Raw genomic sequence first — 13,471 nt, forward strand, 5'->3', positions numbered from 1 at the left:
GAAGGAAGGAAGGAAGGAAGGAAGGAAGGAAGGAAGGAAGGAAGGAAAGAAAGAAGAGAAAAATAGAGAAAGGTACAAAAATAATTACTGGAAAACCTATGCTATTATTGTGCTACTGAATGTTTTAGAAGTTTTCAAAATAGGGGGTGAATTATCTAAGTAGGTAAACTATTACAATGCAAAGTAAATATTGAACCTTAACCTCTAAGATTAATAATGGAGATCGATCTTATGGATAAAATATTACAATCATCTTGCTTGAAATTTCCAACAAGGATACAATATTTAAGAGTTAGGTTACATGGATAAAGTAGAAAATGAATTAATTTTTAAAAATTTTTTATTATTATGTTAATCACCATACATTACATCATTAGTTTTTGATGTAGTGTTCCATGATTCATTGTTTGTGCATAACACCAATGCTCCATGCAGAACGTACCCTCTTTAATACCCATCACCAGGCTAACCACTAATTTTTTGAAAAGACACTGACAGGGTCGCCTGGGTGGCTCAGTCACTTAAGTATCCAACTCTTGATTTCAGCTCCGGTCATGATCTCAGGGTCATGAAATCAAGCCCTGAATGGGGCTCCATGAGGGGCATGGAGTCTGCTTAAGATTCTCTCTCCTCCTTCTGCCCCTCCCCCTAACCCCACTCAGACTCCCTCTCTCTCTAAAAAAAAAGGCACAGAATTAATTCCATAAACTCCAAGATTTTCATCTTCCTACTGAAATAGATTAAAAAATACATCAGAGCTGTCTATAAAGTTTTGTTCATACAATTTTAAAAATTAAATAAAATTAATATATATTTTTTAATAATTTTTTTTAAGATTTTATTTATTTGACAGAGACACAGTGAGAAAGGGAACACAAGCAGGGGGAGTGCGAGAGGGAGAAGCAGGCTTCCCGTGGAGCAGGGAGCCCAATGTGGGGCTCGATCCCAGGACCCTGGGACCATGACCTGAGCCGAAGGATGGCGCTTAATGACTGAGTCACCCAGGCACTCCAAAATTAATATATTTTTCACTTCCATTTTAGCTTTGGAAACATTAATGTCTCAGAATTGAAGGGGAATTTTCTTTATATTTTTATCATATAGTTTAATTTAATTATAAATGTTTCTGATTTTCCTGATATAAAAATGTTAGGAAACTATAAAAAACTGATGTGCATTGAAAATATCCATTGTAATATAGACAAGGTATATTATACTATCAATAAAGGTCTAAGTTGTCGTCTTTCTGCCTCTGACCCCTTTGTCCCCAGCATGGTTGTCAGACAAACAATATAAATAAAAACTGCACCTAGAAGACAAACCACAGTAAGAATCTCATTTCAAGGAATAAAAATGATTGGCTTAGAGATGGTAAATACATGCAAATGATTACTATTTGGAGAAAATTTTAAATTGGCTGCTTATCTCCTGATTCTGTAACTTTAAGATCCTTTTAGAGTAGATTTCTTCTTTGGGACTAAACTGGAAATAAAGATTGGAGACAACCAGACTTTGCTGAACCAGAAGTCAGTCAAAAACATCAAAAGATCTTTTTTTTAAAGATTTTTATTTATTTATTTATTTGAGAGAGAGAATGAGATAGAGAGAGAGAGCATGAGAGGGGGGAAGGTCAGAAGGAGAAGCAGACTCCTGCTGAGCAGGGAGCCCGATGCGGGACTCGATCCCAGGACTCCAGGATCATGACCTGAGCCGAAGGCAGTCGCTTAACCAACTGAGCCACCCAGGCGTCCTCAAAAGATCTTTTTAATAAGGAATAACTTTTCCAGTCACTGTTAGGATGGCCAGAGGAAGGGAAAGTAAGTGGAAGAGTATTTATCATTTTTAAAAGAAATATATATCAACTCTGTAATGTTTTTAGGATCTCAGTTTGTTCCTTAATTAGAGTTTTGCAGAGGAAACAGACATGGTAATATGGAACCTGTGAGCCCTAGTGTCTTAAGAAACTCTTGAAGAAAGGAGCCATCAGAAGATATTGAGGAGGGATCAGAGACAAGGGACCAGCAGAGGCAGTAGAATTACAAAGCACAAGTTACATCAAAGGAAAAAAGAAGATAAACTTTTAAAAGTTTAATTAGAGTTTGCATTCAGGTCATCACTGACTTTTGCAGTTGAAATTTTATGAGTTTTGTGATTAGGTGATTAATAACTAACCCTCTACCACACACCAGTCTCAGGTTCAGAGGCAAGGCCCATCTCTGTTTTTGCTGGTCATCATACTTGCACTCCTCAGTGTAGGGCCCAACCCATAGAAGGCACACCAGAAACATTAATGGGACAAATGATGGAGAGTGATGAAATTAGAAGCCTTTCTTTCTCATCTCTTTTCACTGTTAAACAAGTCTTACCTCTGGATATACAATTATACCTTTGTCTTAAATTTGCTTCAACCCACTTAAAAAACAATATGTTATATATTCCATATGTATTCACAGTAAAGGGTAAACAGCCTCCAAAATGAATAAAATATCAGAGAACCTGAATTTTTAAAGTTTGACCAGCTTCAACAAACATATGGTAAGTACTTACTTTGTACTTAAAACTAGATTACATTGAAAACTCTACAATCCAGAGATTAAAAAAAAAAAAAAAAAAAAACGTTCATATCTCTTTAAATGTGAAGGTCAAGTTACTTATAAAATAAAGTTGAGTAAGTATTAATTTTTAGAAGTCCAATTGGCAAATGGAGAGACATATTTATGGATGAGGTTACTAGACCACCAGAAGGCCCAAAGAAATAAATGTCACCAGTGTTACAAATAACAAAAATAAAACCTAGAATCTGTAATCAAGGCAGGAGGAAAGAGAGCTGTTTGACAAGGAAGAAAGAATTAAATCTGTACTTCACAGAAATTATTCCTGTCCCTGAAAAAGGAGCAAGTAAATGAATGGGCTGGTAGTAATTGTATCCTTCTCAAAGGAAATGCTGATTCTTTCCCCAAAAGAGAAGGCTCTGCCCTTTAAACCAGAGAAGGCTAGGCATGTGGAGTAAGTGAAGAAACCAAACTAAAACCAAACCAAACCAAACAAAAAAATTCCTGAAGAAAAATTGAAGCAGAAAAAAAAAAAAAACCCAAACATTGAGAAATTTACTAGAGGGCATGAAAAGATTTCAAAACCATGAAAATTAGGTTGCATTGTTAATCACTAATTCATCTTTGATATGAAATAATTACCTGCACCATGATCAAATAACATATTTCTTGGCTTATCAAGTATATGTTGATCAAACTGTCCTAATTATTTTGTGGCCTGGTACTCGTTTTACTAATTTTCATAAAAATGTCCATTATAATATAGTAAATAATTCTCCAGTATAATTCTAATTAATTATTAATAGTTTTTCTTCTCTTTAATTACCAAATTGAAATCCCTGAAAGTTACATTCTGAAGTCTATCTTTTGTAAACACTTTCTTTTTTAAAGAACATTGTTAAAGTACAAAAAGGAAGAATACTTCTGCTTTGGCAGAAAGAAAAAAGACACATACAATTCTAGAAATTGAAAATTTAGACTTTTAATATTCTTCATATCTTAATCTTACTACATGAACCCTAATGACAGATCTTAATTCAGATATTAAATTAAGGATCTGAATTTCATTGCTTACTAAAAGATTGGAAGAATATTTCCTGTGACATGTCTTCTCATACACAGACAGGCATATCTTATTAAAATTTGAAATTGAACATGAGATACTGTCTTTTAACAGAAGGATATAGTAGCAAATTAAAGTGACGATAGGAGTCAGGTTTTAAAAGTCTAAAAGCCAAACTTTAATGGCTTTTGCCTGCTAAATGGAATGATACTGTTATAGTGAAGCACCAATAAATAAAGAAATAAACAATTTTTAGAAAGGCTGCTATAATCATTCAGCATCAAACACAAGCACATACTTTCATTTTACCAAGAATCAGAGATGAGACAAATATTCTACTTGAAATGCTTTCTGCACAATCATTGTTTTAAAATAGACTGGTAAACACTATGATTTCTCCACTGTGAAGAAAATGAGGGGTTAAGGAAAAGCCAGGCAGAGCACACAGCTCAAATAAGGAGTTGGTAAGATTTCACCAAATGCTCAGCATTTTGCAAAATGACATGGGAAGGGGAAAAGAAATGTAAGGCATGATCCCAATCTTCTCAACTTCAGAATTTTCTTGGACAAATTTGGATTTATTCTTTAAGAAACTTAAAATTGTTCATAATGGAGGCTGAGAATAGTACCAAATGGGAAATTCAATGGTTTAAAACATAAGCAGGAATTGTTTAAGTTTGGAACACAATGGATTTTACCATTTGTTTTTTATTTACTAGAACTAATACAAAATAGGAATGTGTCTACTTTGTTGATATATGCTTAAAAGAACAGAATCACACACATACCTCTAATAACATAAAAGCATTACCCAGAAATAAGACATGCATTCAAGATAATCACAGGTTACCTTGCTGGAAGAAAAGATGTTATTTTGTTCACTTTCGTACAACTTTTTTCTGAAGCTTACATTTTACATTTAGAAATTTAATTCTGGGATCAGTGATGTCTAAATAAAATTTAGGAATAAAGTAAACCCAAACGCATTAAACATATGAGAAATTTTAAGGATTTTATCAGGTATACTAAGCCCAGGGTTTACTATAGTATATCATCAAGATAACATGTCTAGAATTAAGAATAATGTCTCTTTATTGCTTATAATCATAAACAATACGTATCATCCAACGCATGGTTTAATGTCTTATATTTGTATTCACCAAATTAAGCTCATAAAAATAAAAATGGTTGGCATTTATTGAACACTTACTATATATCAAGCACTACCTAAGAGCGCTATATATTTTTATCTTATTTAATCCCAAAGACTACCCCCAGAGACAGGTACAATTATTATCCCCATTTTACAAATGAGAAAACAGAAGCATAGAAAATTTAAGAAGTAGGTCATCACCTATAAATGATAAAACTTAAGAATGAGTCAATGAAATGTTTAAAATTGCTATCACTTTTGTAGGTTTTATTAATGACATGTGGATTTATATGTCATGTATCAGCATACTTGTTTTTTACATTAAGTCTTTATACAAGTGCAAATAAAAGTATCTAATCGTGACATACCTTTATCAAAAATACCTGGCAATCACTGATATAGTCATATTCCAATCCATCAAAAGAATGATAATGCCGGTCCCCATATATTGTACACACAGCCGGGCATGGATAGTAGGTGCAATTGAACATCCCTCGCCGACAAACACTAGCCAAAAATAACACCAGTTATCTCTCTGAGACATTTGGCTCTAATTAGTGTTTTGCAAGCATTGTAAAACATTGTAAGGTTTGTATTCAAGAACATTCACTGAGCATTGTAAGGTTTGTATTCAAGAACATTCACTGAGCCCAGAGCCCTTAGTCATATTGCCAATTGGTTCTATAATATTTATTACACTGACAAGTTAGGCCTATATTTATCACTTTGCTTAAAAAGAGTACCAGATACCACAACCAAGCCTAGAAAATAGTGCTAGGATCACCTGAAAACAGGTGACAGAATAAAAAATTGAATATAACCCTGATGGGAGCAAAAAACTGTCTCCTATATTTGGATCAATTTACATATACTAGATGTGACATTTTTCATGAGCTTAGAATTTTTTTTTCCACATTTTAAAAAAGTTATATCTCAATTTTGTTTTATGGCATTGTTTTGGCTTATTTCCAAACAGAAGACCTTGTATTAAATGAGATCTTCTCTTTGGAGCACTTATTAATTTCTTATAAACTTGAGATATTTTTTTCTTATTAAATTTTCAAGTTTTTACATTTCACAGTTTTGTTTTGTTTTTTTTCTGGGCTAAACAAATATGCCCCAAAATAATGATATGATTCCCCTGTAGGTAATAGCTCTCCACCAACTCCTGAATGCCTTGAAAATCTTATTTACTCAGGCTTGATTTGTTTTTTTTTTTGCTGAAGTCAGTCACATTAAGTAACTACAAGATGATCGAAACTAATACAATTGCTTAGGAAAACTTGTGTGAAATAAATGGATCTCATTACCAGGTATAACATGGTGTAGCAATCACTTCTCCCGAGAGGTACTCCCAATCTTTCCAGATACACGGACAGCTTTCGGGAACATAACACTTTCCTTTGTGCTCGGCCATTCTTCCAAATGAAGAAGTAAATGCTATTTAGTTTCAGTTTTTTAAGAATCAGTAATCTTGTCATAGTCAACGCCGCCTATATTTACGACAGCCACCACAGGCATGTTCTCTCAGACCTGTGGAGGGGTGGACCTAATCTTTGGCTCCCTCTTTTTCACACTGTACCTTGCCTATCACAGGAGTAAATAAAATGCCAGGCAAGGGATCAGATGCAATATTTTAACCTTTTTGTTATCGCTTAGCACAATAAAAGAGAAACAGAAGCTTAAATTTCTGGGTACAGTGAGCTATTCTGAAAACAACATTTAAAGAATAAGTGAGGCCCCCTTTTTTCAATATTTGCTACTTACAAGAAATAAATCTGTGGGGCCTAACAATTTTTCAATAAAAGAGTAAATTATGAAATAGATAATATTTTCTGTTGTGGAACAGAGAGAATAATCAAAAGCTCCTTATGTACGGGCTTAAATTTAAAATCCTGAGAATTTAGTTAAGATGTGTTTTGAATAAAAAGCCATTATATCAAGTGTTTCACATTCTTTATTATTATTAACATTTTTTAAATGTTAGTGTCCTTTGACATGTTATATCCTTCTTGAAAGATTATCCCATAAAAAAGTATCTTAAGGGGCACCTGGGTGGCTCAGCTGGTTAAGCCTCTGCCTTCGGCTCAGTTCATGATCCTGGAGTCACAGGATCGAGTCCCAAGTCAGCCTCCCTGCTCAGCGGGGAGTCTGCTTCTCCCTCTGCCCTTCACCCTGCTCTCTCTCTCTCTCAAATAAACAAATAAAATATTTTTTAAAAAGTATCTTAAAATATCTATGAATATAAAAATTAAATACCATAATTTCAAAGGAGAATTACCTTTAGTATATTTTCAAAATATTTTGATATGAAGATTAAATAAATACATATGATATATGATACATATTCCAACACCCTTGATATAAATATATACATAAATATTTCAATATGCTTAAAATCTTTTCTCAAGAGTTTATTTCATGGGACGCCTGGGTGGCTCAGTTGTTAAGCGTCTGCCTTCAGCTCAGGTCTTGATCCCAGCATCCTGGGATCGAGCCCTGCATCGGGCTCCCTGCTCCGCGGGAAGCCTGCTTCTCCCTCTCCCACTCCTCCTGCTTGTGTTCCTGCTCTCTCTCTCTCTCTCTGTCAAATAAATAAATAAAATCTTTAAAAAAAAAGAATTTATTTCATAAACAATAATAAAATGCTACTAATAAATAAAATTTAAATTATAATAATGTAACTAATATAATAATTTAAAATAATGATAAAATAAACACAGGTAGCTACTAAAAATAGCCAAAATATATGAAGTTTTTTTCTGAATTTGCTTTAAAATGTTATAATTCAATGCTATCAAAATTAACATAGAAGTCAGGAATCCTGGATTCTTGCCTCTTCTTTCGAATAGAAATGATCCCATATGTTTCCTTCTCTGCTTTCCCGCTCACAGCTCCTCTAGCATAGCACTGTAATTTCTTATTTAATGTACATGTTGTCCATTAGACCTCAAGCTCCACTCAGGAAGACCAAGAATATCTTGATCGTTGTGCCCCAATGTCTAGCATATAGCAGACACTCAATTGTTGAGTAAAGGTGACCAAATGAACCTATTTATATAAACACTGCATTATCTCATTTAGATTTCTTCCTTTTCAGACAACAGTCTTAGAGTCTGTATTTTCTCAGCTCACCCCTCCCAAACTTCTCTCCACTTTCCCTGGGCATCGCCATTTCTCCTCTGCATCTTCATTTCTCCTCTGCCTGGAAAACCCTTCTCTTCCCCAGCTCTGCCTGAAAAACTTCTCACCATTTAAGGCTCAATTTAATGCAATCTTTTATGTTCCACACTCCCTATACATAGAAATGTGTAAAAACCTTTACTGGAGGATTCATCACAATGAACTGCAAGTACTTCATTAAATGTTTCACAGAGAAAATAAAAACAACAGCAAAAACTAATTCTTTTGAGTGTTTCCTATGGCCCAGCCACTATTCTAAGCACGTTAAAAACAGCACTAACTCACCTAATCCTAGTGACAATCCCATAGGAAGATTCTGTTGTTATCTTATAAATGTATTTTAGTAGTGCCCCCCATCCTGTAGCTTAACACAGTGGCCCAAACATTAGCACCATATAACCGGTGCACGGCACATACCTGACCCCCGTGAAATAGACATTTGTGGATACATTTTAAAAAGAGGAAGCTGAGATTCCAAGTGGTTAAGTCACTTGCCCTGAGGTACTTCAGCTAATAAGAAGAGCCAATATTTGAACCATTTCTATATGACTCTTTTCACTATATTACTTTCCACTTCTTTAATCCATAGCGATTCTTTTTTTAAAAAAGATTTATTTATTTATTTGAGGAGGGGGAGGGGCAGAGGGAGAGGGAGAGAAACTCAAGCAGAATCCCCACTGAGCTCGAGCCCAGAGAGGGGCTCAATCCCACACCCTTGAGATCATGACCTAAGCCAAAACCAAGAGTTTGACACTCAACCAAATGAGCCACCCAGGCACTCCAACAGTGATTTCTAAACTGAGGAATGAGGATCTTTCATACTCGATGAACTATTGTCACTCTGAGGAGCCCCATAAAACAGGTAATACTAGGCTTATTGTCCTAAAATACGCCAGCCAAGGTCATATGGAAGACAATCCAAATCATATTACCATGAACAACTTTATAACAGAAAGTTCTCCATAATAAAATTATTTCCAAATCAGTCAGAGGCCTCTTAGTTAATTCCAACTATATTTACTTCAATACAATAAGAGAAGGTGGGAGAAAATTTCTTTAGTTTTTGTAATGAAATTAGACCAGAAAATAGATAAATCATTGTTGAACTAAAAGTCAAAGGTGACAGTAACTAGATATTCTTAAAAAAAAAAAATAGCATCAACTGCAAGCCTATGAAACAAAATTAGGAAGCAGCTTTATCTAATCAGCTATGAGCCCTTGAGTCATAATTAAAATAAATCAAGCAAAGTTATACACTTCAATTATTTTACCATAATAAACGTTGTATTTCCCTTGTCCTTTTTACTAAAATGTCTTCCTCACTCATCTGCTCTAGGGCCTGATTTCTACCTACCTTTATTCTCCCACTCATGGGCCCTTGTTCTTTCAACTCCTCCCTTTCTAAATAGATTGGTAGAGTTCCAAGTCATTTGGCTCTTCCGCCTGTTCCAGATGGGGACTATTGAGACAAACGCCAACTCTCCTAAGAAACAGACTACAAAACCGCTCTCTTCTTTACTCATGGCTTAGATGACCTGAGCCCAGGAATCCCCCTGTGTGAATATGTTCACCAAGGAAGAATGGGTGACCTGTTTGCCTCAGGTGGCCTCTCGCTGTGTACTGCCTCCATTCACTACCAGAAAAGGGAGGGCCGTGAGGCCAGAGGTAATGTGCCTGCAGGGAAGTGAATAGCCACCAGATTCTGTATTTAACTTTCCCATGTACGAGGCATTCCTGCTAATAAAGGAAATTTACAAAAATAGGAGTAGATTATTCTGCCATAAGATAGTGATTCATATTTATTGAGTACACACACACACACACACACACCCCATATCTCACAAACCTAACAGGCTTAAAAGAAACTTGCAGAAAAATCACTCAGCTAACATCAGCAGAGCTGGGATTTGAACTCTGGTGTGTTTGAAGCCAGAGTTCCCACTGTTACCCACTGTTACCCACTGCCCTATGTAGCCGCAACACACCATTTTTTGTAACATCCATTAAGTAAAGCAGTTGGCGGGATGCCTGGGTGGCTCAGTTGGTTAAACATCTGGCTCTCGGTCTCAGCTCAGGTCGTGATCTCAGGGTTGTGGGATCGAGCCCCGCATCAGGCTCCATGCTCAGCCTAGAGTCTGCTTGAGATTCTGTCTGTCCCTCTCCCTCTACCCCTCCTCCCACTCATGCTAAATAAATAAATAAATAAAATCTTAAAAAAGTAAAAATAAAAAAATACAGCAGTTGGCATCACTATAACTTAACCTCAACAACAGTAACAACACAACAGAATATACCAAAGATATGCACTGGAAGTGTTTTAAGTGGATACTGGCTCACTGTCACTTGCCCAAAATTGCAGTTAAACCAGGAGATAAATGCCAAGTCCATCCTAAACTGAGTTCTCTCTTCAATTCATTGTACTACTTTAATAATATTGTATGTATAACATGTGTGACATATTCAATCATGTGTTATACGTCATGCCATATTTCAAATATGACATGGGATATGTTACATGAATATAGCAAAATAATTACAACAGTCTTCTAGTTACCAACTCAGAGTTAACCACAGTCAGAACAATTTTAACTATTTCTGTGAATAATGTTTTTAAGAGCTCTTGCATTCTGTCATTTTCTATCAAATCCTGAATATTTAAGAAAACAAAAAACAAGAGACTTACCCTGCAGCACAAACACAGCCACTTATACAGGGTGAGGATGGGGCACAAGTGAAGTTCATGGCCAGGTTTGCACATGTAGTCTCACAATTTACACCACCAGCTGGTAATTCAGGGTCAGGAAATCTGCAGTCAAAATACACTTTTCCTTCGGGACAGGCATGAACTTCAGGGAAAAGGCACAGATAAAATACCCTTAACTTAGTATTTGTTCCATAAACAGATAATCATCCTGACAGGCGTTTGTCATCAAAGCAGAATTTGGCCTAGAATATCTTACCAGTTATTACTAGCTGATGCTCTGAGTCTGCAATGTTTGGCTGAGGAACGTACAAACCTTCTCCCAGAAGATTTTCTGTTGTCTCCTACATTTCAAAAACCTATTTGGAGTTGGAAAACCTTACCTGCCCTCCACAAAGCATAACTAAACAACTATTATATAATTTTCTGAGGTCAAGAAACAGGGTATTTTGATTAATCCAAACATACACTTTCAATTTCTTGAGGGCTGGTAAGATAGCATACTTACACTCTTACAAAGCCATGTGTTTACAATGAACACATGATAGGTTCGGACCTTCACCTCTGAGTCGTTATTTACATCAGTCCTCACTAGAGTGTAGAAGTGCAAAAGCAGACATAATTATAGGCAGGGGCTCCATAGTCTTCCAGAAAGCTCTGGGCTCAGAGGGATTAAATAAATTCCCTTCTTGGGGTCAATGGGACCAAATCTTGGGGATTCCTCTGTGAGAAATCTGGCCACCTGGATTTTCCCCTCTTTAACTTGAAGCCACCCTGAAGCAAATAGGGCAGGGCAAGGATGGTCCCCTTGCTACTGAATATGTGTGTGGTCCATGAACACAGCCTGTAAAGAAGCCTAGATAGTTCTTAGATAAAGCAAATCCAGGGCATATAAATCAAAGTGAATTTATAATAATATATACAAGACCATGCAAATAAATAACAAAGCAATAGCTCCGTTTTATCAGCGTACACTCTCTCTGTCCATTAAAATCAATGAAAGCGTGCTGTTTGTTATTTGTCTAAAATTTCTGCACCGTGACTAAAAACAAGGCTTTTATATGATGAAAATAAATCATATGTAGGGTACTCTAATATATAGGACTTTCAGGAATGATATGCAAGTGTAAAATAACATTCTAAAGAGAGATGGCAGTAGATGTCATCTTGCAAGCCATGTTTAATTGATGGCTGCTGGTCCTAGAGTCCAAGAACCAGTGTCAGTGGCAGCAGAAATGTAGAATCTCGGGCATCACCCCTGACCTGCTGGATCAGAATTAATGTTTTACCAAGGCCCCCAGGTGATTGCATACACATTAAATCTGAGAAGTCCTGGTCTAGAGTAGTTTCCCAGCTGCTGGTCCACAAGCTGGTTTCAACAGATGCCTGGATACATGAGCCTAAGGTGCACCTGAGGTCGTTCTGGGGTGGGCAGCATGTAGGCAGCATCCCTGGGTTGATCAGCACTGCCCCTCAGCAGCCTTGTCAGTTCACCCAGGATGTCCTACAAATATTATAATTATCAATGTGAAAAAACTAAGGAAGCACTGGAGCACCATGTTGAGGAACATTCCCCAGGCTATATTCATGCACCTTGGCAAGGAGGGCTGTGATGGATTTATGACTTCCAGAAAAATGGGAACACTATTAGAGCTGCGTTCTCTTTAAGGAAAACATCTATCTTGATCTTACCAGTAGAGGGCGTTGCTGGTTCATCACATTTCACGGTCCCGTTCGAACACTGGCTAGTAGAGGTAAACAAATAGTTAATTTAGAAGCCACACCTGTTTTTTTCTGTATTTCAAAAACAATCTATTGTGCAATAATTGATAGGGTACATATACAAATGTTATTTTTTGCCACATAATTTTTTACAAATAAGTTATTGGCTTACGTCCAGTTTGAAAAGAGCTATTTCAGTTCAATTTAATCAAACAACTATGTGTGGGACACTGCAATAGGCATAGGGGATACAAAACCCAAAATTCATAGCCTTCACCCACGTGCTTACACTAGTAAGAAAGGAAGATATACAAATAAATAATTTATGCAGTGTGACATATGCAACAGAGAAATATGTTTAAGATATAAAAGTAAAGCACAGAAAATTGTCTTAAAATCTCTTGGCAACTGACATCAACACACTCAAAGAAGGTAAAGTCTGGACAGTCTTAAAGAATGGATGGAGGTGATGAAATGGATAAAGTAGGAAGGCTATAACACTCAGGGGAGATGTGGTACAAAGCAGTTTCTGTGTGACAAAGTACAGTGCAAGAAGTGACAGGAGATGCAGATGGCAAAAGGCCAAGGCCAACTCCATTAAGATGCTAAGACTTTATCCTGGAGACCTGAAATGAAGGGGTAATGAGGTTGGTTCCAAGTCTAGAAAACTCATTCTGGCAGCAGTGTTGAAGATAGAATGGAGTCACATTTTCCTTGCAAATTAGGATCTAAATTCAGGGCATAAGGCAAACCAAATCAAGCAAGATTAATCTTGAAAATCCCTTAAGAAGATATCATTTAATTATATCTCCATTAAAAAAAAGAAATCAAGATAGGAAACAACACGCCAGTTTTCAACAACTCCAGCATAAACAGTGTTTACTTCAGCTTTGGACCAGATCGTGTGTACTACATTTGAGCCCAGACGAAGAAGCTGACTAGCATGCAAAGGCCATGTTACATGAAATGCATGCTTATGCCTCATGTAACACTGAGCTGACACCCAGAGGTGTGATTCACTCACACTGTGCATGGCAGAGAGGAACCGAGACAGTCAGGTTTAAGGGTCTTAGGACCCAGATCCAGGTTTTCCATAT

General features: G+C 36.4%; 1 protein-coding gene across 1 annotated transcript in view; it reads right to left on the bottom strand.

Annotated features, from left to right (window-relative positions):
- The window catches only part of OTOGL (otogelin like), a 138,516-nt gene that overhangs the window by 77,948 nt on the left and 47,097 nt on the right, over nt 1–13,471 (bottom strand). Inside the window, exons 22-25 of the mRNA XM_021678549.2 lie at nt 12,345–12,397; nt 10,635–10,797; nt 6,079–6,186; nt 5,137–5,275 (exon numbers count right to left, since the gene is read on the bottom strand). Coding sequence (XP_021534224.2) covers nt 5,137–5,275; nt 6,079–6,186; nt 10,635–10,797; nt 12,345–12,397 — 463 coding nt within the window. The remainder of the gene's footprint in view (nt 1–5,136; nt 5,276–6,078; nt 6,187–10,634; nt 10,798–12,344; nt 12,398–13,471) is intronic.

Source organism: Neomonachus schauinslandi, chromosome 5, assembly GCF_002201575.2.
Source record: "Neomonachus schauinslandi chromosome 5, ASM220157v2, whole genome shotgun sequence".
NCBI classification, from domain to species: domain Eukaryota; kingdom Metazoa; phylum Chordata; class Mammalia; order Carnivora; family Phocidae; genus Neomonachus; species Neomonachus schauinslandi.